This window comes from Lepisosteus oculatus, chromosome 8 (assembly GCF_040954835.1).
Source record: "Lepisosteus oculatus isolate fLepOcu1 chromosome 8, fLepOcu1.hap2, whole genome shotgun sequence".
In the NCBI taxonomy this organism is placed as follows: Eukaryota; Metazoa; Chordata; class Actinopteri; order Semionotiformes; family Lepisosteidae; genus Lepisosteus; species Lepisosteus oculatus.
Window position 1 is genome coordinate 27,868,607 of NC_090703.1, and position 26,079 is coordinate 27,894,685.

The following is a 26,079-nucleotide window of genomic DNA, read 5'->3' on the forward strand; positions in this document are numbered from 1 at the left end:
GAGCTGTTTTGCAAGGAAGAATGGGCAAGAATTTCAGTCTCTCGATGTGCAAAACTGATAGAGACATACCCCAAGCGACTTGCAGCTGTAATCGCAGCAAAAGGTGGCTCTACAAAGTATTAACGCAAGGGGGCCGAATAATTTTGCACGCCCCACTTTTCATTTTTTTATTAGTTAAAAAAGTTTCAAAAATCCAATAGATTTCGTTCCACTTCACAATTGTGTCCCACTTGTTGGTGATTCTTCACATAAAATAAAAAATTTATATCTTTATGTTTGAAGCCTGAAATGTGGCAAAAGGTTGAAAAGTTCAAGGGGGCCGAATACTTTCGCAAGGCACTGTAAAATCTTGTAAAAATATATTTTCATTGTTCAAATATACATTAAGTCTGACTATCATATAATAAGTTAAATACAAAACTAAAGAAAAAATAGGGTTAAATATAATTCAAAATATTTTGCTAACAATGTTAACTGTTTATGAATAATAAAATGTATTAACTAAGGAGTAGGATGGCACAGTTGTTAGTATGTTTTTTGTTTTGTTTCTTTTTCATAAATACAACAGTAGTACCTGATGTCTCAGTGGCTTTCAAAATTAAATTATGCATGCAAACCTGTGAACTAGAAAGATAACTAAGATATCCATCCATTTATAATGGTGGCAAAGTGGTTAGCATTGCTATCTTGCAGCACTGGGGTCCTAGGTTCAATTCCTGCCATCCTGTGTGTGTGGGGTTTACATGTTCTCTCTGGGTTAAATGGTTTTTCTCCATATGTGTGATATGACTCCCTCTCGCACTCCAAAACATACTGGTAAGTTAATTGGTTTATGGGAAAACTGGCCCTGGTGTGTGTGTGTTTGTGTCTGTCTGCCTTGTGATGGACTGGCGCTATGTCCAGGGTGTATTCTGCCTTGTGTCCGTTGCTTACTGGGATAGGCTCCAAATCCTCTGTACTGGATAAAGAGATTAGAAATGGAAGTAAAGGCACTGTGTGGATGGAACTATACACAGTGTTAGAAACCCACTATGAAATGGCAGCATCTCATTGAGAATAAAACATTTTATAGTGCTGGCTTAAGGAAACAGCCTTTCCACCTCTCTTGCACATCAGTATCCATACCTAGTCATTTAAACAAATTGCCTCTAATTATAAACATCTTAATATAGTAGTTCAGGTGGGTAGCTGCGTCAGCATGCGTAGGCTGCAAAGGAACAAGTAATAGGTTTATTCCATGCTGAAAAAAAGAAGAAAGAGAACACAACGTTTCGGCCGTGGAGCCTTCTTCAGGTGTGAGAGAGACAGGGCAGTAGGCAAAGGTAAAGTAGCGGGAGAACAAAGGTTGAGAGGGAGGAGGAGTGAGAGGCGGGAGCAGGGGACAGAAAGAGAGGCCAATCAAGAGGTGTGAAGTCAGAATGGGTGCAGAGAGGTGTGAAATGAAACTTCCAATGAATGGAGAAAATTTAAAAGAACAGTAATCTGTCATTAAGGGAAGGGAGAATGTGTGATCCTAGCTGCAGAATAATTTTAGTTTCGGTGGTCTTTCTGATGTATGAGTTCGGAAAACCGTCTTTGAGAACACAGACGGAGAGATTAGAGTGGTCGTGGCCGTCAGAGGTGAAATGAGAAACAATGGGCTTGGAGAGATCTTTAATCTTCACAGCCCTGACGTGTTCTCTGAAGCGGTCTCCGAGTCTCCTTCCTGTTTCCCCAATGTAGATGGCTGGGCATTTACTGCAAGAGATACAGTAAATAAGGTTGCTGGAGGTACAAGATGCTGTCTGGGTGATCCGGAATTGTCCTGAGGGGCCTTGAATGAGCTCAATGAATGAGCTCAAGCCCTCATTTTTTATCAACAGAGGATACCCCAGCAGTGTAAAGGAACAAGTAATAGGTTTATTCCATGCTGAAAGAAAGAAGAAAGAGAACACAACGTTTTGGCCGTGGAGCCTTCTTCAGCACACCTGAAGAAGGCTCCACGGCCGAAACGTTGTGTTCTCTTTCTTCTTTCTTTCAGCATGGAATAAACCTATTACTTGTTCCTTTGCAGCCTACGCATGCTGACGCAGCTACCCACCTGAACTACTACCCCAGCAGTGTGATTGACAGGGCCCTTGCCCGAGCCAAAAACACCCCCCGGACCATCAACCCGATCAGGAACTCCCGCCGTAACAACTGCATTCCTTTGGTGCTTCCTTACCACCCTAACACACTTCCTATCCCCAGGACCATTAACCAGAACTTTTCCATCCTACAGGATGATCCCTCCATTGGGGCCCTCTTTTCTGATCGCCCTATCATCTCATATCGCCGACCACCTAATCTGCGTAACCTCCTTGTCCACAGCTCCCTTGACCGCCCTCAGCAACCATCCACACCAGGCACTTTCCCTTGCAAAAGAGCTCGCTGTATCACCTGCAAGTACACAGCCACCACCACACTCATTCAAGGCCCCTCAGGACAATTCCGGATCACCCAGACAGCATCTTGTACCTCCAGCAACCTTATTTACTGTATCTCTTGCAGTAAATGCCCAGCCATCTACATTGGGGAAACAGGAAGGAGACTCGGAGACCGCTTCAGAGAACACGTCAGGGCTGTGAAGATTAAAGATCTCTCCAAGCCCATTGTTTCTCATTTCACCTCTGACGGCCACGACCACTCTAATCTCTCCGTCTGTGTTCTCAAAGACGGTTTTCCGAACTCATACATCAGAAAGACCACCGAAACTAAAATTATTCTGCAGCTAGGATCACACATTCTCCCTTCCCTTAACGACAGATTACTGTTCTTTTAAATTTTCTCCATTCATTGGAAGTTTCATTTCACACCTCTCTGCACCCATTCTGACTTCACACCTCTTGATTGGCCTCTCTTTCTGTCCCCTGCTCCCGCCTCTCACTCCTCCTCCCTCTCAACCTTTGTTCTCCCGCTACTTTACCTTTGCCTACTGCCCTGTCTCTCTCACACCTGAAGAAGGCTCCACGGCCGAAATGTTGTGTTCTCTTTCTTCTTTTTTTCAGCATGGAATAAACCTATTACTTGTTCCTTAACATCTTAATATGCTGGCTCTGTGGATCCGCATCAGCTATGTTTGCCCATTCCTTCAATTCATGTGCATCCAACACACAGTTCAATGCTAGCAACTACACAAAATCTAAAATACAATCCTCATTTCAGTATTTATGTAAACATACAGTCTGTTAACTTCATCATCTTCATCAAAAGTATGCCTAACCCTATTAGGAAGTGTTCTTGTTATCAGTGTATTCCTCAGCTATCCCAAAATTATCTTCTTCTTACCAACATCTCTAGTCTTTTATCCTGCAATAACTCAGCCAACACTTAAATCTCCAAAAGCTGCTTGTGTTAATTTCTTTAAATCACAAATATCATGTGTAAATACTGGCCATGTAATACTCTGCATTGTGGAATAATAGTTTATTTTAAAGGGAACTAGAGAAACTAAGAACTAGAGAAATCAAGAAAGGCTTTTTTATAGAATTAATAAATGCACATCCTGTTCACTGGGGAAATTAAATCCACACTGAGCAATCTTCAATATGTTCAGAATATGACAGCAAGAATCCTATCAGGGATGCATTACACCTGTTTTCAAGTCCTTGCACTGGTTACCTATCAGATTTCGAGTCAACTTCAAAATCCTTATCCTCCTTATATACTGTCCTAAAACTGTTATTATTGATCACCGAATTATTGTACTTGACATGACTTCATTCAGCCTTGCCTGAATGTTTATGACAGGCAGAGAGAGTGCTGTTTCTGGTGCGATCTTTTGCAGCTGACATTTCACTGTTTTAAACGAACAAGAAATTAGATTCCTCATAAATCACGTATTCTATATAAACACAGCGTAATTGCCCTCCGAAAATCCTCTTTTTCTTGTTCGTTTTAGAGACCTTGATCGAAACTGATTTTAGATGTCAGAAAGGATTTATTTTCTCTGTATTTCCTACATTGCTTTGTCGAGATTTTAACTTTATATCTAACTTTATATCTAGGCTCAGATTTCAACTATAAATCGTACAGTAATTAATAGTCCATCACAGGACAGACAGACACAAACACACACACACCAGGGCCAGTTTAAATCTAACCTCAGAACCTTTCTTTTCAGAAGACTTAGTTTCTGTATCTGCTTCATTTTCTAATTTTGGTAGCACCTCTAACTGCTTGTCTTTCTTATATGTATTTACTTTGTAATCTGTGGTCCTTTTATTTGTTTTTACATCTACTGTATTGCTTTGAGATGCCACCTTTAATGGTGATGTATCAAATAAAGTTTTTTATTATTGTTATAGGGAAACATGATCAGATTTTCCCTGGTTCAGAAAAAAAGATCTAAAGTATAGTAGTTTGTCACTCTTCTCATTCCCTTTGCTAAATGACTTTTCATACTAATCTGATCAATCTAACTGCCAGTTTTCTGTGCTTTCTCTATCCTGCTAGATTTGCAATTATTCTGAACATTTTTCAGAATAATTGCCAGCCATATACTCTATGTTTATGTTCCAAAATTAATATCGTTATGGCCTTCACACGTGTTGCAGTATGCTCCTATTCTTTTTATGCTCAGCTACTAAGATTTCCCTTCAGTGGTAAAATTAGATATGAATATTCAATACCTAAACGGGCACAGATAAGACATTAAACATACATATCCATACTGTATACAGTACAGTTTGCATACGGTAATATGTTTATGTTACGAGATTAAAAATAAATAAATAAAAATGAAAAGTCCAGCACCAGCTGGATTCAAACACACAACCTGCCAGTTGGTAGTCACACACCTAGACCAGTAGGCTACAAGACAGCTCGCATGAACAGGCAGGCGAAACAGCCCTACACAGCCCTGTCGCAGTACACGGATATAATCATACCGTTATTAAATTCTTGAGATACGCGATTCCATATTATATTCCCTTTTAATCAAATTCTAAAAGTATGCTTGTTGACTCCGGTATCACGTTAGTTAAAGACTTCGAAGATTTTTTTCTTTAAAGTACCAAGACCAGCTATATACTCTATGTTTATGTTCCAAAATTAATATAGTTTATGGCCTTCACACGCATTACAGTATGCTCCTATTCTTTTTATGCTCAGCTACTAAGATTTCCCTTCAGTGGTAAAATTCAATATCTACAACGGGCACAGTAAAGACGTTTACAGTAAGTCTTTCTACGACAGACCAACGGACCACGAGTGCCCCTGTCGGTCAACCAATCATGCACCGCGGTATTTTGCGTCATCGCGCGTCACGATGCACGACGCCGTAGCCAATTACCTCCGGTACGTGTCTGTACCGCGCACTTTGAATGCCTGCATCTGTATTACTTAATTCTTATGGAAGCCCGGTTCCATGGCACAATGCAACGTAAATCGCTACCTTTGTCTTCTGCGTAATAATGTTCACCTCTCTGTCCAGCAAATTAACAATAGTAATAATAATGACCTTTATTGTATATAGCGCCTTTAAAGGTGGCTTCTCAAAGTGCTTTACGGGATTAAAACAACAGAGCTGTTAAGCTGGTTTTTATCTATTTTTCGGAACAGCCAGCTGACTGTCAAGTGGTATTAAATGCAACTTTTTTTATATAGATGACTTTGCTAAAATGTATTCAAAAATCAGTTGGCACGCCAGTAACTTTTTCACAAAACCTCCTAGTGTTACATTTGCTTTGTGTGTCACATTGTGATTGTCTTCACAGCCTTCAAAATGCAGTTTTTAAGCCATTTTTTTTTACCACACTCGAATATTCTTCTGTTCTTCTGTCCACTAAATGGAACCCCTGTGGAGAGGGGTGCTGTGTGTTAAGAAAGTTGGGTGTTAGCATAAACTATTAATGAGTGTCTCTGGTGAAATTTTGCGTAAGAGTTAAAGCGTAAAGTGTTTCCTCTTTTTAACGGGAAGAGATGTGGTGCTTTTTTTTTATCAGTGGCGGAACCGGGGATAAACCGGGGATAAACGTTTTCTTCCCTGTTTAGCTGTTTAATGATGGTATGAAAAATAAATCTAAATGGTGAGAAAGCTATGCTTAAAGTTAATTAACGGACTAAGAAGACAAAGATAACAATTTACATTGCATTGTCAGATTGTGATTCAATAAAAGCATTTAATTAAACACGTGTTTGCGATTTTAATCAAAATGGGGGTAATGGGGTTAGACCATTATATGTGTAGTGGTTTTATGATTTTACTGAGACAATTATTAATTGTAGCAGTAATCATGAGGTGGTTCGTTGTGGCTTTTAGAAAATCAATTGTCAGAACAACTAAACAACGCACACACACGGATTGAATACACGAGATACATTTAATTAACAAAAATTATGCACCAAACATATTCCAGTCTGCCTGGATACAGGCGGCAGACCTTACTGTGAGGGTTATCAATATACAAGGTATATAATCTTAAAGAGATGCAAACAGAGAATATACTTCAATATATCGTTCGGCTATGCCAAATCCCTAATCAGTGTTATTACCCACTGTTACACTAGACTCGGAAGTAAATGCATTACTCATGAATTAAATTGATAACAACTTGTGTTGAGGTAACAATTAAATACTCAAGACACAATGTGGAACATGGGGTTTACTTATCCACTGGATGGATTCGGATTTCCCGGCACGAACACCAAACCAGCTGACAGGCTCTGTTGCAACCTCTGTTCCAGCAGTTGACCAATAGGTGTCCATCTAGGCGTCTTCTGGCTACTGGCCAACCAGTCAAGTTGCAGCTCGGAGTAGGACGGGCAGAGGAATCTAACTGCAATGCGCAGGGCAGTAGTTTCTCTGAGGGATCTGCCAGCAGTCCGGCTGACTAGTAGAAAGTCTCTATGCACAGAGTGTGACCACGGGTCCTCACAAGTCACTCTTTTGCACGGGAAGAAACTGGTTCATTCCCGGTCCAGCGCTGCTTCTGAATTCAGATTGTCAACAAGGGTCCAACTGTAGGCTGCTGTTGATCAAGCGGAGCATTCTCGTTGGTCATTGCAGAATTCTTGAGTACATACGGGATCCTCAGACTCGCGCTTAGAACAAAGTCCAAGTCCCAATGCAGACAACAGCGGTTGTCACGTGATTGTCTCTGAGGGTGCACGAAAAATGGCCAAGGAGAGCCCTGACCTAAGCTTGCGCTACCTTTTTGACCAAGACACGGATGTGTGCTGATTGGTTGAGAGTTTGGCGGGCATGGGAGACCCACATGGTGTTACCATGCTCTGCCAGTCCCTGATTGGTTGATCAAGGTGAGAGATGAGTCACTTACTCCTGACACTTAGGAATGCAGTCTAGATGTCCATCTGGCACTCCCTAGACAAAGGATGACCATTGATCATGATAGCCAAGATAGCCAAGTTTAGCTAAGTGCATTCCCATTTGTGAGCTGCTCCTTATCAAAAGAAAACACCTTAAATCAGCCTGCATGAATAGCTTCTCTGTGGCTGTACCACAGAGATGATGAGAGAGATGGGGCCTCATTTAGGAAAGCACAGCAACACTTAATTCTGTCTTATTAACAAGCATTGCCACTACACATGCAATACACTTCCTTGTGATCATCTTAGAATCTTTGTGTAAGCTGTATGTTTTTTTTTACTTTTTAATTATACAATTTAAACACTTTAATTTTGTAGACGCAACACACATTCCTTACAGATACAGTACAATTACTGTCTTCCAGTGGTGTAAAATGAATTAGCAGGTGATTGAGATAACAATGCATTCCTCACTGAGTGGAATGTTCTTTGTTACAAGTATAAAAAGAGGTGATGCATGTCTCCTCTATAACTCCTCTATAAGAGAAATTACACCAGACCCTCACAACATTGTCCAATAATACTCTTCTTGTGTCTATTTTTTAGTTTAGCAGGATTTGCGTGATAAGCACATTGTTTAACGGGGATGACATTACCCTTGTCTATTATCATTCTACAACACTTGAGTCGGAGTGTCCATTAATAAAACAGAGCGCCTTGCAATACATATACTGTAACTACTGTTAGTGGGTAGCTGTGTCAGCCTGCGTAGTCTGCAAAGGAACAAGTAATAGGTTTATTCCAGGCTCAAAAGGGAAGAGAGAAAACGCAATGTTTAGGCAGTGAAACCTTCTTCAGGTGTGAGGGTCTACAGTTGAAAATGAAATGCTTGGAGTTTGTAATGTAGGGCTCTCTGAACGACTTAAACTTTGATGAGGGCTTGCCAGCAAGGTGACGTCACTTCCTTTCATATGAATAGGAGGGACCTGGTCCGTCAAGGTTGAAGACAGATCTCACTGTAGTTTGACTGGCTGCTTTCCTGTTGAGTGATGCTGGAGGCCTGCTGGTAGGGTGTGAGCCTGAAATTGCTGCTTCATTATTACTATCTTCTGTGATGTATTAACTAACCCTTCAGTTTATTCCACCAGACAGTACATGAATATAATTATATTGGTATTTATTTCTTTAGATATGACCTTATATTATAAGACTGTAATTGCAATTTTTTGCCCTTAGGCTGGGCAAATTATTTTTTTAGTTTTTAAAAAAGAAATAAAAAATGATATATAGTTATGTGTTCCTGCTTCACGTAGCTATTTTTATGATTTTAAAAGCTATAAAAACAGGTTTTGCAAGTTAATAAACATTTTTTATGTGCGAAAAATGGGTGATCTTTCTTCCTCGTGACCAGCTGAGAATCTTTGTGTAAGCTGTAAGTTTGTTTCTTTTTAATTAAATGTTTAAAATACATGAATTTAATAAAGACAACATGCATTTCAAACAGAAAAAAACAAATATTCTGTAATCTTCCTGGTATGTAGAACAGATCAGCAGGTCTTTTTTTCCCCAATTGCTTTTTTCCCCTGTATTTATCATATTGGCTAGCTAATGTCCTCTTTGCTAGCTAATGGTACTTGTGGCTGTGTTTCTGTCTTGTGTAGCAACAAGGGACTATATTCTCAGGTGGAGGAAGTAAACATCTTAATTTTCATGTTTTTAAAAAATTGTAAAAAAATTAAATTAGTTCTATACAGCACTCGCATATTTGGGGACCGTTTTATAAAATCAATAAGGCACTCGAGGCCTGTGCTATATCATGGAAATAGTCACAGTTAAAATGTTGCTGGCCCTCCACATCACATCGGGCCTAACAACACCATTTAACTGTGACTATATCCATGATATAGCACACCATCTCATGACTTATTGCTTAAATGATTAAATTCTCAAAAGTATGAGTTAATTTTACTGTGATAACGAGAGCAAGTACAGATGCAGCCATTCAAAGTGCATGGTACAGACACGTACCGGAGATAATTGGCTACGGCGTCGCGCATTGTGAGGCACGATGACGCGCGGTACCGTGGTACGTGATTGGTTGACCGACAGGGGCACTTGTGGTCCGTTGGTCCATCATAGAAAGATTTACAGTAAACGTCTTTACTGTGCCCGTTTTAGTATTGAATATTTATATGGAATTTTACCACTGAAGGTAAATCTTAGTAGCTGAGCATAAAAAGAATAGGAGCATACTGTAACAGGTGTGAAGGCCATAAAAGATATCAATTTTAGAACATAAACATACAGTATATGGCTGGTACACACCAGCATTCCATTTCTCCCTAAACATTTTAGGCATCGAAGTCTTTAACTAACAAGATACCGGAGTCAACAAGCATATTTTAGAATTTGATTAAAAAGGAATATAATATGGAATCGCGTATCTAAAAAAATTAATAACTATATAATTATATTCATGTACCGCAACACAAGAATAGTACACGCTGTACATTATCTGTTGATAATGTTTCTGTAGTGCTTTTTCAGCTCTCTGCATGTGGCGCTGTGGGTTAGGTTCCTGACTCCCACATCACATGGTCTGTGATCAAATCCCACTAGAGCCATTACATTTTTTTTTAACAAACATTTCTTTGAAAAAATGAAATGTTTCCCTTGGTCAGAGATTAAATAAAACCTCACTCGCACCAAACAAATTTATATTTCTAAATATCACAACATGATTGAATTTAAGTCATTTTAATAACAATAAATAGTAACCTATGCGTTACAATATAAACATTTATATTGATTTAAATTGTGTTTTGATTTAAATTGTAAACGCGCGTTATAATATATGTGTTGTTTGATATCTTTGTCTTCTAAGTATCTTAATAAACTTTCAGCATAGCTTTCTCCCCGTTTAGATTTATTTTTCTTGGGATCTTGGGATCAAACATGGAAAGATTAGATTGTAATCGTTTTTTTTTTAAAATACATTTTATAAAAGTGTAATCTATGCTAAAAAGTTGTATACCACCTGCTATAAAGATATATATTGTAATACTTTCGGGTTTGGATAGGACAGACATGAGAACTCAGACTTGCGGAGTTAAAGCAAGTTAAAGCCTTGATTTTATATATCACCATTAAAAGTGGAATCTTAAAGCAAAGTAAATACCCAACACTGATTGTACCCATCTGTCATGCTAATAAAGCACCTTGAATTGAATTGAATTGAGGGAGAGAGGGGGGGAGGGCGAGCGAGAGAGCCAGGACAGACAGGCAAATAAAATACACTCCACAGACATTCACAACAGCGACATATCATAAAAAGTTTGCACATATAGTTAAGTTATTACTTGGTTTTCAAAGTGCAATGAAATACAATATTGTTGTTGTTGCTGTTATTGTTGTTTTTATCCTGTAAAGCATTTTGAGAAGCCACCTTTAAAGGCGATATAAAAAAGCGCTGATTCTTATGGAATGTGTTCCGTCGGGGATTCAAAAATGTTTTTATTTGTTTTAATCACGTATCTAAGGAAATAAGTTAACAAACAGTGGCATGTTACATTATTAATTTGGGTGTCTCCTCTTGCCAGAATTGCATTTTGAGTGCGGTTTTTGACTTTTTCTAAATTGCAACCCATAAATAAAGCTGATTTAGACTTTGAATTTTTTTAAACTGCATTACAGCAGCACAATGGACAATGTAACGTAAATTGCAAAAATGCACTTGGAAGCTGTCCAAGCCGTACTTTGTCAGGCATTTTCTTTTACGGCAACGGACATAAAAACTCCCTTGTTTTTAGCAGAGCGTTTCATAATTTCTAACTACGAAAATTATTTAAACTGAGACACTTATCATTCAACCAGAGCTCGAAATATCACAAGGACCCTCAAGAGCACAGCAAAGACTGTATTAAAAGAATCGCGTATCTAAAGAAATGAATAAGATATAATTATATTTGTCTACTGTGACAGGGCTGTGTAGGGCTGTTTCACCTCTCTCCTCATGTGACTCTGTTCAAAAGCCATTTAGCAGAGAGGGGATGAGAAGAGTGACAAACTAGTATACTTTAGATCTTTTTTTCTGAAGCGGGGAAAATCTGACCATGTTTCTCTATAACAACAATAAAAAACATTATTTTACATATCACCTTTAAAAGTGGCATCTCAAAGCAATACAGTAGATGGAAAAACAGTTAAAAGGACCAAAGTAAATACCAGACAAACACAAATGCGTTTTTAATAAAATGCTTTTATTCATTCAGCAGAGAGTGAGAGGGACATCCAGCAGAGAGAGACACACACACCAGTTTTCATTGACAAAAAGTATTTGTTTTTTGACATTCCTCTTGTCTAACAGGAATGTTTTGTTTGTGGACAGACTGTTAGACTAGAAGAAAAGAGCGCCTCCTTCTACGGACCATTCCTTTGATCCGATCACGATTTATTTTCCAGTCACACGAAGTAAGGGTTGAGAATCTCCGATTCACCATGCTACTAATGGTTTCCCAGCACTTTTGCCTCTGGACCCATCGAAATTTACAGACGTGGTCCACTCCCAGTAAATTTCAAAAGTCACAAGATTTCGAAACACGAGGCCGGCATAGCGGTCGGCTCTTGCTTTCCCGTCCAATGAAAGGCAGGTTCCTTTTGCCGAAGTCGGGAGACATTAGAGGCTTGTCACACCCGGACTGTTAAACCAACGCATTAGCACGTCAAAGCCCATTGAGGCGCAACAATTGTTTTGTCCCTTGATTTACTGATCTGCATTAATTACAGAAATCGAGTTCCTGCTCTTTGCAGATGACCTGGTCCTGCTGTCGCCCACAGAACAGAGGCTGTGGCTGAACTGCTGGAGCAGCACTGTCAGACCTGGGCGCTGACAGTCAATCTGGACAAGACCAGAGTTATGGTTTTCCAGAAAAAAAGCCAGACCTCAGGGAAACAGGTACAAATTCACACTTAACAATAACACATTAACACCTAACAACGGGAGCAGGGCCGAATTAGGCCAGTACCCACTATTGTTAAACATACAGAAAAGAATATTAAAGTATTGGCTTTAGTATTAGCCATACAGAACATTAAAGTGTCCCTTTCCATTCAGCGGGGGTCTGAGCCGCTGTGTCCTATCTTCTGACAGTCGCTGTTGTGAATGTCTATAGAGTGTATCTTATTTTAAGTACTTTATTTTTATATTATATTCCCTTTTAATCAAACTCTAAGAGTATGTATCGGCTTGTCCCCCCGTCCCGCCCCTCTCTGTGTACAATAGAGCCTCCTGTCCAGCCAGCACATGTCCACAGACATTCACAACAGCGACATATCATAAAACATTTGCACATATAGTTAAATTATTAGTTGTTTTCAGGAAGTTAAAAAAAACACTTGAATTACTTATCCATTCTCTCGAAATAAAGTTATTTTTCAAGCAACGCAACAAACTTCGGGCAATGTGTTTTTTTTTTATCCAACATTGACAGCCACATCTTAAATTTTGTCAGTCAGCTCTTTTTTCTCTATTTGAATTGTGGCAATTCAAACAACCTGGGATAACAAGTGGTCTCAAAGTCACCGAGCTCATAGAGCTTCAACAACAGATGACAATTCCCTTAGTCCTTCCTTAGTCTTCCTGAAATTGTGGATTATGAGTGAATAAAAGCATCTTATTAAAAACACATTTGTGTTTGTTTGGGAGCTAAATATTGTATTTTTGTATTGTATTGTATTGTATTGTAAGATATAATGATGTGTTCCCGCTTACACATCACATGACTTTAAAAGCTAGAAAAACAGGTTTCGATTCACATTATCTGGCGAGCCTTGTTTTTTCAAAGGACAGCACAAAAAAAACAGACAATACACAGGGGGGGGAGAGGGCAAGCGAGAGGGATAGTTTTTGCCAAAAAAAAAACAAATCACCCGGGGCAGAGACTCTGGGGTGATCATTGTGTGGTACAGAGCGGAGCTCAGTCACTCCAAACAAGTTGTAAAGAGAGAAAAGTCAACAGTTGATTTAAGGACGCTCTGTCAAAGTGCAATGAAATACAATATTGTTGTTGTTGCTGTTATTCTTGTTTTTATCCTGTAAAGCGTTTTGAGAAGCCACCTTTAAAGACGATATATAAAATCGCTGATTCTTATGGAGTGTGTTCTGCAGTTGATTCAAGAATGTTTTTATTTTTTTTAATCACGTATCCAATTAAATAGCAGTATAACCTTTATGTGATATCACCTTGATGACAGCACATACAAGGGTTAATTGCACAATGAACCACGTCTAGAAATTTAAAATAGTCTTCCTTAGGTGTGAGGGTAGGAGTGGATCGCAGCAGGCATAATCAGCAAATTAGGAAAACAAAGAACAGGACAGGTGAGACGTGTATCCAGAGAGCAAGTGATCAGAAAAAGGGACAGCTGTTACGCCCAGGTTTTCGACACAATTGTTTTAACTTGCTAATGCATCAGACACATTTCCTGGTGTCCTGGTATAAGCTCATCGGTATGGTGTAAGTTTTATCTGTACCATAATATACAGTATATAGGTACAGAAGTCAAGCTGCACCACTGTATCGCTTTGGTAAGGAGACGGACAATGGCCAAAATCACAAAGACTCTCTCACACCAAATAATGAAGATGAAAAGAAATGGGAAGTCAACACGGGACATTGTACAACATTTGCTTCGATGGACAACTTCGTTTCTGAAAGCACAGTGAGACGACATTATAAAGGGGAGAGGAGGCAAAGAGAATCTAAACCGAGGATGATTCAAAGGTAAATAACATTCTAAAAATACTTTTCTTGCATGTAAATACAACTACGCACATTATTTTTAAAACTAACTCTTGATCTCTTTTTTTTCAAGTCCTATTGTGCGAGCTATCGACAAACTGACTGATGAAAATGATGAGCTACCGGCGATGCAAGTCCAAAGATGGCTATGGGCTGACCTCGGTGTGACCGTTAGTCCGACATCGATAAGAAGAGTGCGCAGGAAGCTTGGATGGAAATACAGAAAAACCAACACATGCCTCATGATAAGGCTAAAAACAAAGAGGAAAGAACTCAAACAAGTGCTCCAATGGATTGAACGGGGGAGGCATTTCAGGATGTACTTTTCACCGACGAAACAACAGTGGCTCTGGAACAGTTTTCAACCATGTCATTTTGCAAAAAGGGGAGATATGTGGACAAGCTAAAGCTCAAACATCCACTGAAGGTTCACGTTGGGGGGGGGGGGGGTATATCTAGAAGAGGCCAGGGACCACTTCTTATTTTCAAAGGAATTATGGACCTTCAATTCTTTGAGGAAGTCGTGGTCACACAGCATGCCGCCCCATATATCAGGGAGCACTTTGGATCAAGGCACCGTCTCTTTCAAGACAACGATCTGAAACACACAGCAGCAAGGGCAAGGCTTGTAGCAGAAGGAGTGAACTGGGTGAAAACTCCAGCCGAATCCCCAGATCTAAATCCGATAGAGATGGTTTGGCATTCGCTGAAAGACTTCGTTCGGAAAACTGCTAAGCCCATCACAAAGCAGGAACTGATCGATGCGATCGATAAATTCTGGGAGGAAGAACTGACCGAACAAAATTGTAACAATTTTATTAACAGGCTGTTTCGTGTTCTTCCTATGATTGTTGATCGGGGGCGGGGGACATTCGGGACTGTGAGTCTGAGAAAGACAGTCTCACGTTTGTGGACAGTCTGTCCACAAACAAAACATTCCTATTAGAAAAGAGGAATGTAAAAAAAACAATTACTTTTTGTCAATGAAAACCTGTGTGTGTCTCTCTCTGCTGGATGTCTCTCTCTCTCTGCTGAATGAATAAAAGCATTTTATTAAAAACGAGTTTGTGTTTGTCTGGGTATTTACTTTGTAATCTGTGGTTTACATCTACTGTATTGCTTTGAGATACCACTTTTAAAGGTGATATGTAAAATAAAGTTTTTTTATGTTATTGTTATAGATAAACATGATTTTCCCTGGTTCAGAAAAAAAGATCTAAAGTGCTACACCTAACTTTCTTAATTCGATGTTGTAGCGGCGAGGCTTAATAATAAGAAAGAATTAAGTGTTCTGAGCCTTCCCAAATGAGGCCCCATTTCTCTGTTCATCTCTGTGGTGCAGCCACAGAGAAACCATTCATCCAAGATGTTTTCTTTTGATAAGGACAGCTCCCAAAGGGGGATGCACTTAGCTAAGCCTGGCTATCATGATCAATTTATCCATTGGCATCTGGACTGCATTACTAGGTGTCAGGACTAAGTGACTCATATCTCACCTTGATCAACCAATCAGGGACTGGTAGGGCCGAGTAACCCACGTGGGACTCTGATGCCCATGGAACTTTCAGCCAATCAATGAGCTGAAGTTCCTCTAGGTAAAAACAGGCAACACAGAGAGCCTGAGAGATTCAGACAAGATTCAGATTCAGATTCAGATTCAACAATTCTAAAGGGAATTCAAAGGAGAATTCCAGGGCAGGACGGCCCAGGAGCAGAAGGCTCCCAAGGGCAGGACATTCTCGCAGCGCGCCTCCTGACCATCCTGAGACTCAGCCCGGACAACCACGGAACGGCCAGTGTGTCCGAGTGCCAGAACTTTCCTTTGTTCTAAGAGTCTAGAGTGGAGGTTGCCAGAGAGTAACCAGCAGCAGGCCTCGTGAACAGGTCGGAACTGTGGACAGCTGAATCACTATTCAGAACTAGCTCTTCATCAGGAATGAACCGGTTCTCTTCCTGACTTGCTGGGACCCACAGTCATCTTTTCTCCTGTGCACAAACTGTGCTAGTTAAACAACACCAACTAGCCGGTCAGTGAGCATCACCAGCGCACCGTCGCAAGCCGCACAGCACAGCCTGGCACCGAGCCAGAGAGCGCGGATTGGACAGCAACAGCCTGCAACTGTTTCTTTGTGCCCGCAGGAGATCTGAATCCCCAAAGATTAGATGAGTATTCAACTTCAATGCATTACAGCTCGATAATTCAATTGTTATCCCAACCAGTTGATATCAATTTAATTCTTAAGAGTTATGTACTTGTTTGAGTATCTAATGTAGAAGTTGTAACCAAGTTCACTTTACGAAACAGTCTTAATGAATGATATACTGTGTGAGCCTGGTCAGTACCTGGATGGGAGACCTCCTGGGAAAAAAACTAGGTTGCTGCTGGAAGAGGTGTTAGTGGGGCCAGCAGGGGGCGGTCACCCTGTGGTCCATGTGGGTCCTAATGCCCCAGTATAGTGATGGGGACACTATACTGTAAACAGGCGCCGTCCTTCGGATGAGACGTAAAACCGAGGTCCTGACTCTCTGTGGTCATTAAAAATCCCAGGGTGCTTCTCGAAAAAAGAGTAGGGGTGTAACCCCGGTGTCCTAGCCAAATTTCCAATTGGCCCTTACCAATCATGGCCTCCTAATACTCCCCCTCTATGAATTGGCTACATTACTCTGCTCTCCTCCCCACTGATAGCTGATGTGTGGTGAGCGTTCTGGCGCACTATGGCTGCCGTCGCATCATCCAGGTGGATGCTACACATTGGTGGTGGTGGAGGGGAGTCCCCATTACCTGTAAAGCGCTTTGAGTGGAGTGTCCAGAAAAGCGCTATATAAGTGTAAGCAATTATTATTATTATTATTATTATTATTATACTGAACGTATGTCCTCTTGATATGTGTAACGCTTTGTAACTGACCGAATATACCTTTTGTATTCTGGTAACCCTCTCAATAAGATCTGTTAGATTTACATGCATACTCTATGTATTAATAAATGTATCCTCGTGTGTTAGTACCTGTGTGTGTGCGTTGTTTGAGTTATGTCGCATGGTTGGATTCTAAAGCCACCAAAAGAATCAACTTTGTGATTTACTGCTACAATTAATAATTGTCTCAGTAAATGCCCAAACCCTACAGAACTGGTGCCTTCAGAGAGCCACTATGATTACTTATTTGGCGTCCCTGAACCGGTTTTCCCTACAATGTGTTTAAAGCAGTGAACTACTATAGGTGTAACATAACATTCAGAAATACAATCGAGAATAGTTTTGTGGTGTTTGTATAGATGAAACGTTCCTAAAACGTATAACGTAACAAAATTTAATGACGATTTAAATCTGTAATCTTTCCACTTGTACTGTATGTCATTGGAAAATACGCGATTTAAATCAATATAAATGTTTATATTGTAACGCATACTGTCCAGCGTCCATTTCTCTATAGAAATTTACTCTATTACAAATTTACAATTTGTTGATAATAGAAATGTTAGGTTCCCTAAAGCTTTGTGATAGTTGACCCACCCAGGCAGCAAAAGATCAGCTGCACTGGTAAGATGCGACACCGAAGATATGATTAATAACCTTTTAAATCTGAAGGGAGATCTGAAGGGATCCCCCCCCTCCCACACACACACACAATAGAAGCAGGAAGCAGAAGCAGGGACCGTTGTCATAAGGGAAGAAGGTGGCTATCCATTGATATAAAAAATGACTTAGATTCTATCATGTTGTGATATTTTGAAATATAAGAGTCAATTGAATGTCCATAATATTGCTATTCAATTTTTTCGAAGAAATGTTTGTTAAAAGAAAAGTCACAGCCCTACACAGCCCTGTCGCAGTACACAAATATAATTATATCTTATTAATTTCTTTAGATACGAGATTCTTTTAATACAGTCTTTGCTGTGCTCTTGAGGATCCTTGTGATATTTCGAACTCTGTTTGAATGATAAGTTTCGCAGTTTAAATAATTTTCGTAGTTAGAAATTATGGAACGCTCTGTTAAAAACAAGGTTTGCAGTTTTTTTGCAAAATGAATATAATTATATTGTTATTAATTTCCTTAGATACGCGATTCCATATTATATTTCCTTTTGATCAAATTCTAAAAGTATGCTTGTTGACTCCGGTATCACGTTCGTTAAATACTTTGATGCTTAAAATGTTTAGGGAGAAATGGAAAACTGGTGTTTATGTTTTCTTTAAAGTACCGAGACCAGCCATATACTGTATGTTTAAATTCCAAAATTAATATCGTTTATGGCCTTCACATGCGTTACAGTATGCTCCTATTCTTTTTATGCTCAGGAACTAAGATTTCCCTTCAGTGGTAAAATTCCATATAAATATTCAATACTTAAACGGGCACAGTTAAGACATTAAATATACATATACATACTGTATACGGTACAGTTTGCATACGGTAATATGTTTATGTTCCTAAATCAATCTCTTTTATGAGCATGTGAAAGGCATGGTGAATCGATTCTCAAAAATTTCTGTACCTTGCATGATTGGAAACAAATGCATGATTGCAAAATGCTGTGGTGTTACTTTTACAAAGACGGTCAATGAAAAAAATAATGTGGACCAGGGCAATACTTTGAGTTTACAGCTTGTCCAAGGTCATTCATTATTAATACTATTAGTAATATCTTCGTTAAAGACTTTGATGGCGACAGCTCAAACATGAGAGGTTGAGCTTTATTAGCTCCACCTTGTGGAAATTCCTGATACTATTATTTTGCTTGCGGTATTATAGGAGAATTTACGGTAACTAGCGGTATTTACCGGTAACTCGCGGTAGACTGTGTAAAGCGCACCGCAAAATAATGCGGTATCGGCTGCGCATTTTGAATGGCTGCATCTGTATTCATGGAAAATGGTAATCACTTAACTTTTAATGTTTTATGATATTTAGAAAGACCAACAAATTCAATATAGTGTTGATAATATTTATTGTCAGTAATAATATCAGTAGAGGTTTGAAATTATTCGTTGTTATTAATAAATGACTTAGCTTTGAACATGTTGTGATAATTGGAAATATAAAAAAATGTCAATATAGTGTCCATAATAATTGCTATTTTAGTTTTTCAAAGAAATGTTTATTTGTTAAAAGAAAACTAATGGCGACACCTGGGGTCGAAGCCAGACCTCAGGTTTATGAGGCACAAGCTTTAGCCATCACGCCACAGACACGTGGAAATCAGTGAAACAGCCATACACATATCAATAGAAAGTCTTATACTACTGTTGAGCTACAGTATATGAATATAATTTTATCATTATTAATTTCTTTAGATACACAATTCCATATTATATTCCCTATTAATCAAATTCTAAAAGTATGCTTTTGTTTACTCCGATAATGAGCGTATTCGCAGAAAAGGTTAAAACATTATAACTTTTCACAAAGTATATAAACTTAATATGGTCAGAAGGAGCACATAAAATCGTTTCCGAAATAACCACATGTAAGACTTTGATGCTTAAAATGTTTAGGGAGAAAGTGGAATACTGGTGTGTATTTTTTCTTTAAAGTACCAATACCAGCCATATACAGTTTACATGATGTTTTTATGTTCTTAAATTAATATTGTTTATGATCATGAGACGCATTAAGCTCCTCTTCTTTTTATGCTCAGCTACTAATATTTTGCTTTAGTTGTAAAATTCCATATAAATATTCAAAACTAAGTGGATTAAAACATGCACAGTAACGAGATTAAATGATTAAATCTTTTCACTACTGACCATTGCACTACGAGTACCGGCCAACCACGTACCGTGGTATGATGTAGGTAGTTGCATGCAGTATGGGTTTGTACTGCACACTTTGTATGGCTGCATCTGTATAGCATAATGCCTTCTTGCATTATGAAGTTACTTGTGCCTGGGAACCACTTTAGTTTCCCGGAGATTGCTCATAAACTATATTAATTTAAGGACATAAGCATATTATGTAAACTGTATATGGCTGGTATTGGTAGTTTAAATAAAAAATACACACCAGTAATCCACTTTCCTCCTAAACATTTTAAACGTCAAAGTGTTGCATTCTGTTACAATCTGCGGTTATTTTGGAAATGTTTTTATGTGCTCTTTCTGACTATACTAAGATGCGCTCGTTATCACAGTAAAAAAAATGCATAATATACTGTAGCTCAAATCCAACTTAACTAAAAATTAGACACAAGAAAAGTATTATTGGACAATGTTGTGAGGCTCTGGCAGAATTTTATCTGGCAAAAATATGTCAACATATTTACTAAAACTGTCCATCTCAGTATTTGCGCATAATTAAAATATGTATGATGAATGTTGTAAGGTTGTGTACTTTTGTCCAACTGAGTAATCTTGCTTTTATAAAATATAATATAAAACAATATATATACTTTTTCATGTTTAACGTTTAACATGCTGTAATATTTTAAAATGATTAAAAGTCTAAACAGTATACAACTTGAATTCTTAACTCTATCAAGTGGTATTACATAAATACAACTTTATTGTATAGATGACACTTTCCTAAAATTTGTGAAATGTTTCTATGTGTGATCCCATGAGGAAGTACAATACGCTCCTGCTTTGTTTAACGATAGTATGAAAAATAAACCTAAATGGTGAGAAAGCTATGCTTAAATTTAATTAAGGGACTTAATTAAACACACCTTTGTGATTTTAATCAAAATGGGGATAATGGGGATTCTCTATTATAAGTGCCCCAAAATACGTTCACAGTAACAGATGACGTGTTCTACATTGACCTTTTTATTAAGTGATAGACAAAAAGCAGGGCAATGACTTTCTCTGCAAGCTAGTCAAAGAAGTAAGTAGGCGACTCAAAGCTCAAATCCCAGCAGCAACAATAATTAACACAGTGTGTAGTCACGGTATAAAATAGAACAATGCAGAGTACATAACGTGGTTATGTATCGGGAATGTTTGCAAATGTTGCGATAATTGTGGAGTATATGCTTTTGGGAACACATTTGTTTTCGAGCAGGTAATTGCTCACTTCTGCTGCCGTAGAGTGTTTTGGAATCTATACTCTCTCCCCGCATTGTTATCGACAATGAAAATGTCTCTGGAATAGGCATACTGTAAAAATGATAAAGCGGAGGCTATGGAAAAAAAAATGCTATGGGAGCGCATCAGTAACGGAAAGCAACCTGTTTGACATGTACAGTAAAATGTGACATCTCTGGAGCATCGAATACATATCCTACAGTGTGAACTGTACTCTTAAAGGGCTAATCCATCCGTCATTCTCTCTGATACAGTGCATCAGATGGCTGGGTGACTGAGGGTGGTACATTATTTCCCACTGCATTCTGGGGAATGTTGTTTTGACAACCTCCATCTTGTCTCCATCTATCACTCTCTCACAATTTATCATGCGTGAATAAGTCAAATGAAAAATAAAACGTGTTTACAAAGAAAGTGGATTACAGTAATACTACCAGCTATATAAACACATGTATTTAGACTCTTAAATTAATATCATAATTTCCTTAGATGCACAATTCCTGATTTTATTCTCTATTAATCAAATTCTAAAAAGTATGTGTAATTTTACTGTAATAACGAGTGTAAGTATTCGCAGAAAATGTTAAAACATTATAAGTTTTTATAAAGTATATAAACTTAATATAGTCAGAAGGAGCACGTAAAAACTTTTCCAAAATAACCACAATATGTAACCGAATTAAACACTTTGACGCTTAAAATGTTTAGGAATAAAGTGTTATACTGGTGTGTATTTTTTATTTAAACTACTAATATCAGCCATATACAGTTTACATAATATGTTTATGTTCCTAAATTAATATCGTTTATGACCTTCAGACGCGTTATGCTTCCTCTTCATTTTATGTTCAGCTACTAAAATTTTGCTTTAGTTTTAAAATTCCATATATATATTCAATGCTAAGCAGATGAAAATATGCACAATAAAGAGATTAAATGATTAAATCGTTTCACTAACAACCAATGCACCACAAGTTCCCCTGTTGGTCATTTTGGCCAGCCAAATCATGTATTGCAGTACACCGCAGTGAACTGTGGGTTATTTTGTGCGTTACAGGGTTTTACCGTGCATTTTAAATGGCTGCATCTGTACTACTAGGACATGCACTACATTATTTTTACGAGAACCAAAGTAGAAATCATGCAACTCTAAAACAACTGTACAGAACTCACCAAACTTTGGATACAAGAAGTTGTTAGTTTTGGGCATCACTGCATAAACACCATGTTGTTTAATTAAATCCTTGAAAAGGTTAATAACTATACTGCCCACAGCACCTATAAGTTGTACATATAGTTCTTTAGCAATGTATTTTTCTATAGAGACACCTGCATTATCAAAAGTGAAATGTTGATGGCCACATTATGATTCCACAGAAAAATATTTTCATCCAATTCCAAAACATCATTAGGAGGATACTTTAAACTTGTGTTCAGATTTTTTAATGGGCAGATTCATTAAAGAATGAAAAAAATCAGCATTAATTTTGTATGTTCATTGTAATACTTAAATGAGTAACTGCACACCATAAAGTAAAGGAAAGGTTGCTTTAGAAGAACATGTATTGTTTTGAAAGAACTTCACTTGTTACCTGTATTATCTAGGATAGATTTTAAAGTTCTTTTATTTGTTTTAAAAGCTCTAAATGGCCTAGCACCTATGTGCCTTACTGAATGTCTGTCATTATATGTTCCTATACATGACCTGACATCTGCAAATACTGGTCTTCTGCAAAGACCAACGTGAAATACAGACAGAGGAGAGAGGCTGCTTTTTGTTTTTATGCTTCTAAATTATGGAACTCACTACCACTTTTAGGCAGTCAGGCTCGGTATATTGTTTAAAAAAAACATCTGAAAACATATCTTTTTAATGTATCTTTTAGTCAAAATGGTTCTTTGATCTTTCTGTTTATCTTTCTTTTTATCTTTTATTTTTCTTATTTTATTACAACTTTCCTAATTTCTATGTATTACTACTACTACAAGTCAGGCACCAAGAGTAATTCCTACTACTACTACTACTACTACTACATATGAAGAGTATCTCACCTTTCAGCTACATTCTTGGCTGTTTGCAGGAAGCGGGCATGGTCATTTTCTTTTAGGCTGTGCTCTGCCTGAATGATGAGTGCACTTGAACGTTCCAGACACTGACGGCAGTTGGCAATCTGCTGTGCCAGTTTACGGAGCTTCATCACCTTACAAAATAAATGAAAAAGAAAGAAGGAATCAGAAGGAGGCAGAAAAATATGTCCCATAATTAAAATAATTTCCCCAATTCCAATTCCTTTATCTAACCATTAATAATTATCCACCAAAACCAGGGAAGGTAAATGTCTAGCTAGGTACAGTAGCTTTGAGAGGTAATAACAAACCTCTGGGTGTCTTTCTACTCCAGCGTAGAAATATGCATAAAAACTCTTTATTATCTATTACTTTGAGGATAAGGACACAACACTGACAATATTTGCATTTACATTGAATATGTAAATCATTTTCAATATAGCAGACACTGCTCAGATATTCAGGGTTTTATGTATGTTTTGTACAACAGAACCAATAGTAATACAGTGTTTCAGAAATTCATGGAAAAATGTAGGAAAATACGAGGAACTACTTTTTTAATAATCACTTAATTGTGTTTTATACTCTTGTTTTAACTCGGTCACTTACTGTGGTTATTTTTTAAAAGGTGTAAATGTGATTGTTCTAACTATGTAAAGGTTATATACTTTGTAAAACACTATAATGCTTTAACCTTTTTTAAATCCTTAATATTGAATATTAAGATGGAATCATGTGACCAAAGAAATTTTAAAACAGTTTCTGAATGTCATTAACTGTATTAATTTGGATATTAATACAATGTATTTATATAGCTGGTAGTGTTAGTGTATTCCACTTTCTCAGTATTAGTAAATATCTGCATTGAATTCCTGAACTCGTTCACCTGTGGTAATGTGGAAACATTTTTGTTTTCACTACATTTTGCTATCGTGATTGTTGCAATGGAAAATGAAATGCTTGAGTGTTGATTTGGTCCTGTGGTAGCATTGTCACCTATAAGCTGGAAGGTCTGGGCTTGCGTCCAGGCCAATGTGCTTTCTGAACTTTTAAAAAATATAGTATCTTTCTGTAATGTCTAAATAAAATAAATAAGATTTATATTGTATTGTTGACATCTTTATTAATCATACATGTGTATATGTATCACAATAAGTATGTGTAAATATGAAAATAATATAAATAATGCAGTAATTAAATGAATGACAGTGAATACTGTCAATTATGGGAGTTAAATCCAGTTCTACTGGCCAGATCAGACAAGCAATCTCCAGTTGTTTAATTGCACAAAATGGCATTGAAAGGACAATAACCAGTGACACTCACCCCTCCTATTGGCTAAATGCATGAACAGCTACCCACCTGAAGTATTTACAGTATATGTATTGGAAGGCGCTCTGTTTTATTAACAGACACTCCGACTCAAACAAGTGTTGTACAGTGGTAAAGACGTGGGTAATGTCATCCCCATTAAACAACATGCTTATCGTGCAAATCCTGCTAAACTAAAAATTAGACACAAGAAGAGTATTATTGGACAATGTTGTGAGGCTCTGGCGAAATCTCTCTGTAAACTGAAGAGTTATAAAGGATACACGTTGTGTTACACCTCTTTTTACACTTGTAAAACCATTCCAATGTTAATATGACACAGAATATATATTGTTTATAACCTTTTAAATCTGAAGCTGTTAACTCTACTTCACACCTGCATGTCAAGATCACAGTTTCAAAATAAAAAAAACATCAAACCTTTGATTGGATGAGAAAGTCATGATTTTTTCTCAAGGATGTGAAACGTGACAATTTGTTACAGTTACCATCAAGGAAAAAAAAAGTTGTTTTTTTATTTGTGGCTGCTGCAGTGGCTTGCAATGGCTTAATATAGTTTACACTTCCCAATTGCTTTGTCAGTCCATGAGGGGCAAACATTACTCCCTTCCCTCCTTTTCTCTCCCTGGGCACATGTTCAAGATCAAATTCTTCCACGAGGGGGGTACATTTAAAGTGGAGACAACAGCACCGAAAATTTTTGGCGCGCCCTCACAGTTATAATTCAAACTGAATTAAAAACTACACATCCCAGTTAACATGGAAGTCCCTGTGATCCTTGCGTTTAACCACCAAAACAGAGAGAAAATCAGCCATAGGACTTAGGAACTGAGTTTTGAAATATTAACCTATCAGCAACAAAGTGAAATTTACATGATAGGCTACCTCAAACTGTCAGTTACACGACATGTGTATGTCGTATGTGTATGTTGCTTAAGCAACTTCTATTTGGCTTTTTAGTTATGGAGGCGGGAAGACGCCCCCGTACCCCCTCTTGGTGCCTGACTTGTTGCTATCTTTAATTGTTCTGTGTCTGAATCACAGTAGGGAGAGCCACATACGAAAAAAAGTTAATCCATTTACTGCTAGTAATCAGTGTATATTTTATAGTTGAAATCTGAGCCTAAATATAAAGTTAAAATCTTGACAAATAAAGCAATGTAGGAAATACACACTTTTTCCGCAATAGAAATACACAGGAAAAAAAAATCCTTTCTGACATTTCAATCAGTTCCCATCAAGGTCTTCAAAACATACAGGAAAAAGAGCATTTTCAGAGAGCAATTATGTTGTGTTTACGTAGAATAAGTGATTATATTTATGAGCAATATCATTTCTTATTCATTTAAACAGTGACATTTTGGCTGCAAAGGATTCCACCAGAAAGTAATGCGAAGTGCAATAATTTGCTAATCAATCATAATGGTTGTAGGACAAGAAACAAAAGATAGAGAAAAGCTTTTTAAGGCTAAACTAAAATTCAGTCTAAACATTAAGGCAAATGAAAATGTAGGACATTAAAGTGCTAGAGGTGTAAATAAATATAAAAATACAAACATACACAT

The 26,079-nt window shown here is 37.8% G+C and overlaps 1 protein-coding gene across 4 annotated transcripts in view; it reads right to left on the minus strand.

Annotated features, from left to right (window-relative positions):
- mid2 (midline 2) overlaps nucleotides 1-26,079 on the minus strand; it is a 508,198-nt gene that overhangs the window by 88,281 nt on the left and 393,838 nt on the right. For all 4 annotated transcript variants that reach the window (XM_069193421.1, XM_015351122.2, XM_015351120.2 and 1 more), the window contains one exon: nucleotides 23,168-23,316. In XM_069193421.1, the coding sequence (XP_069049522.1) occupies nucleotides 23,168-23,316 (149 nt within the window). The remainder of the gene's footprint in view (nucleotides 1-23,167; nucleotides 23,317-26,079) is intronic.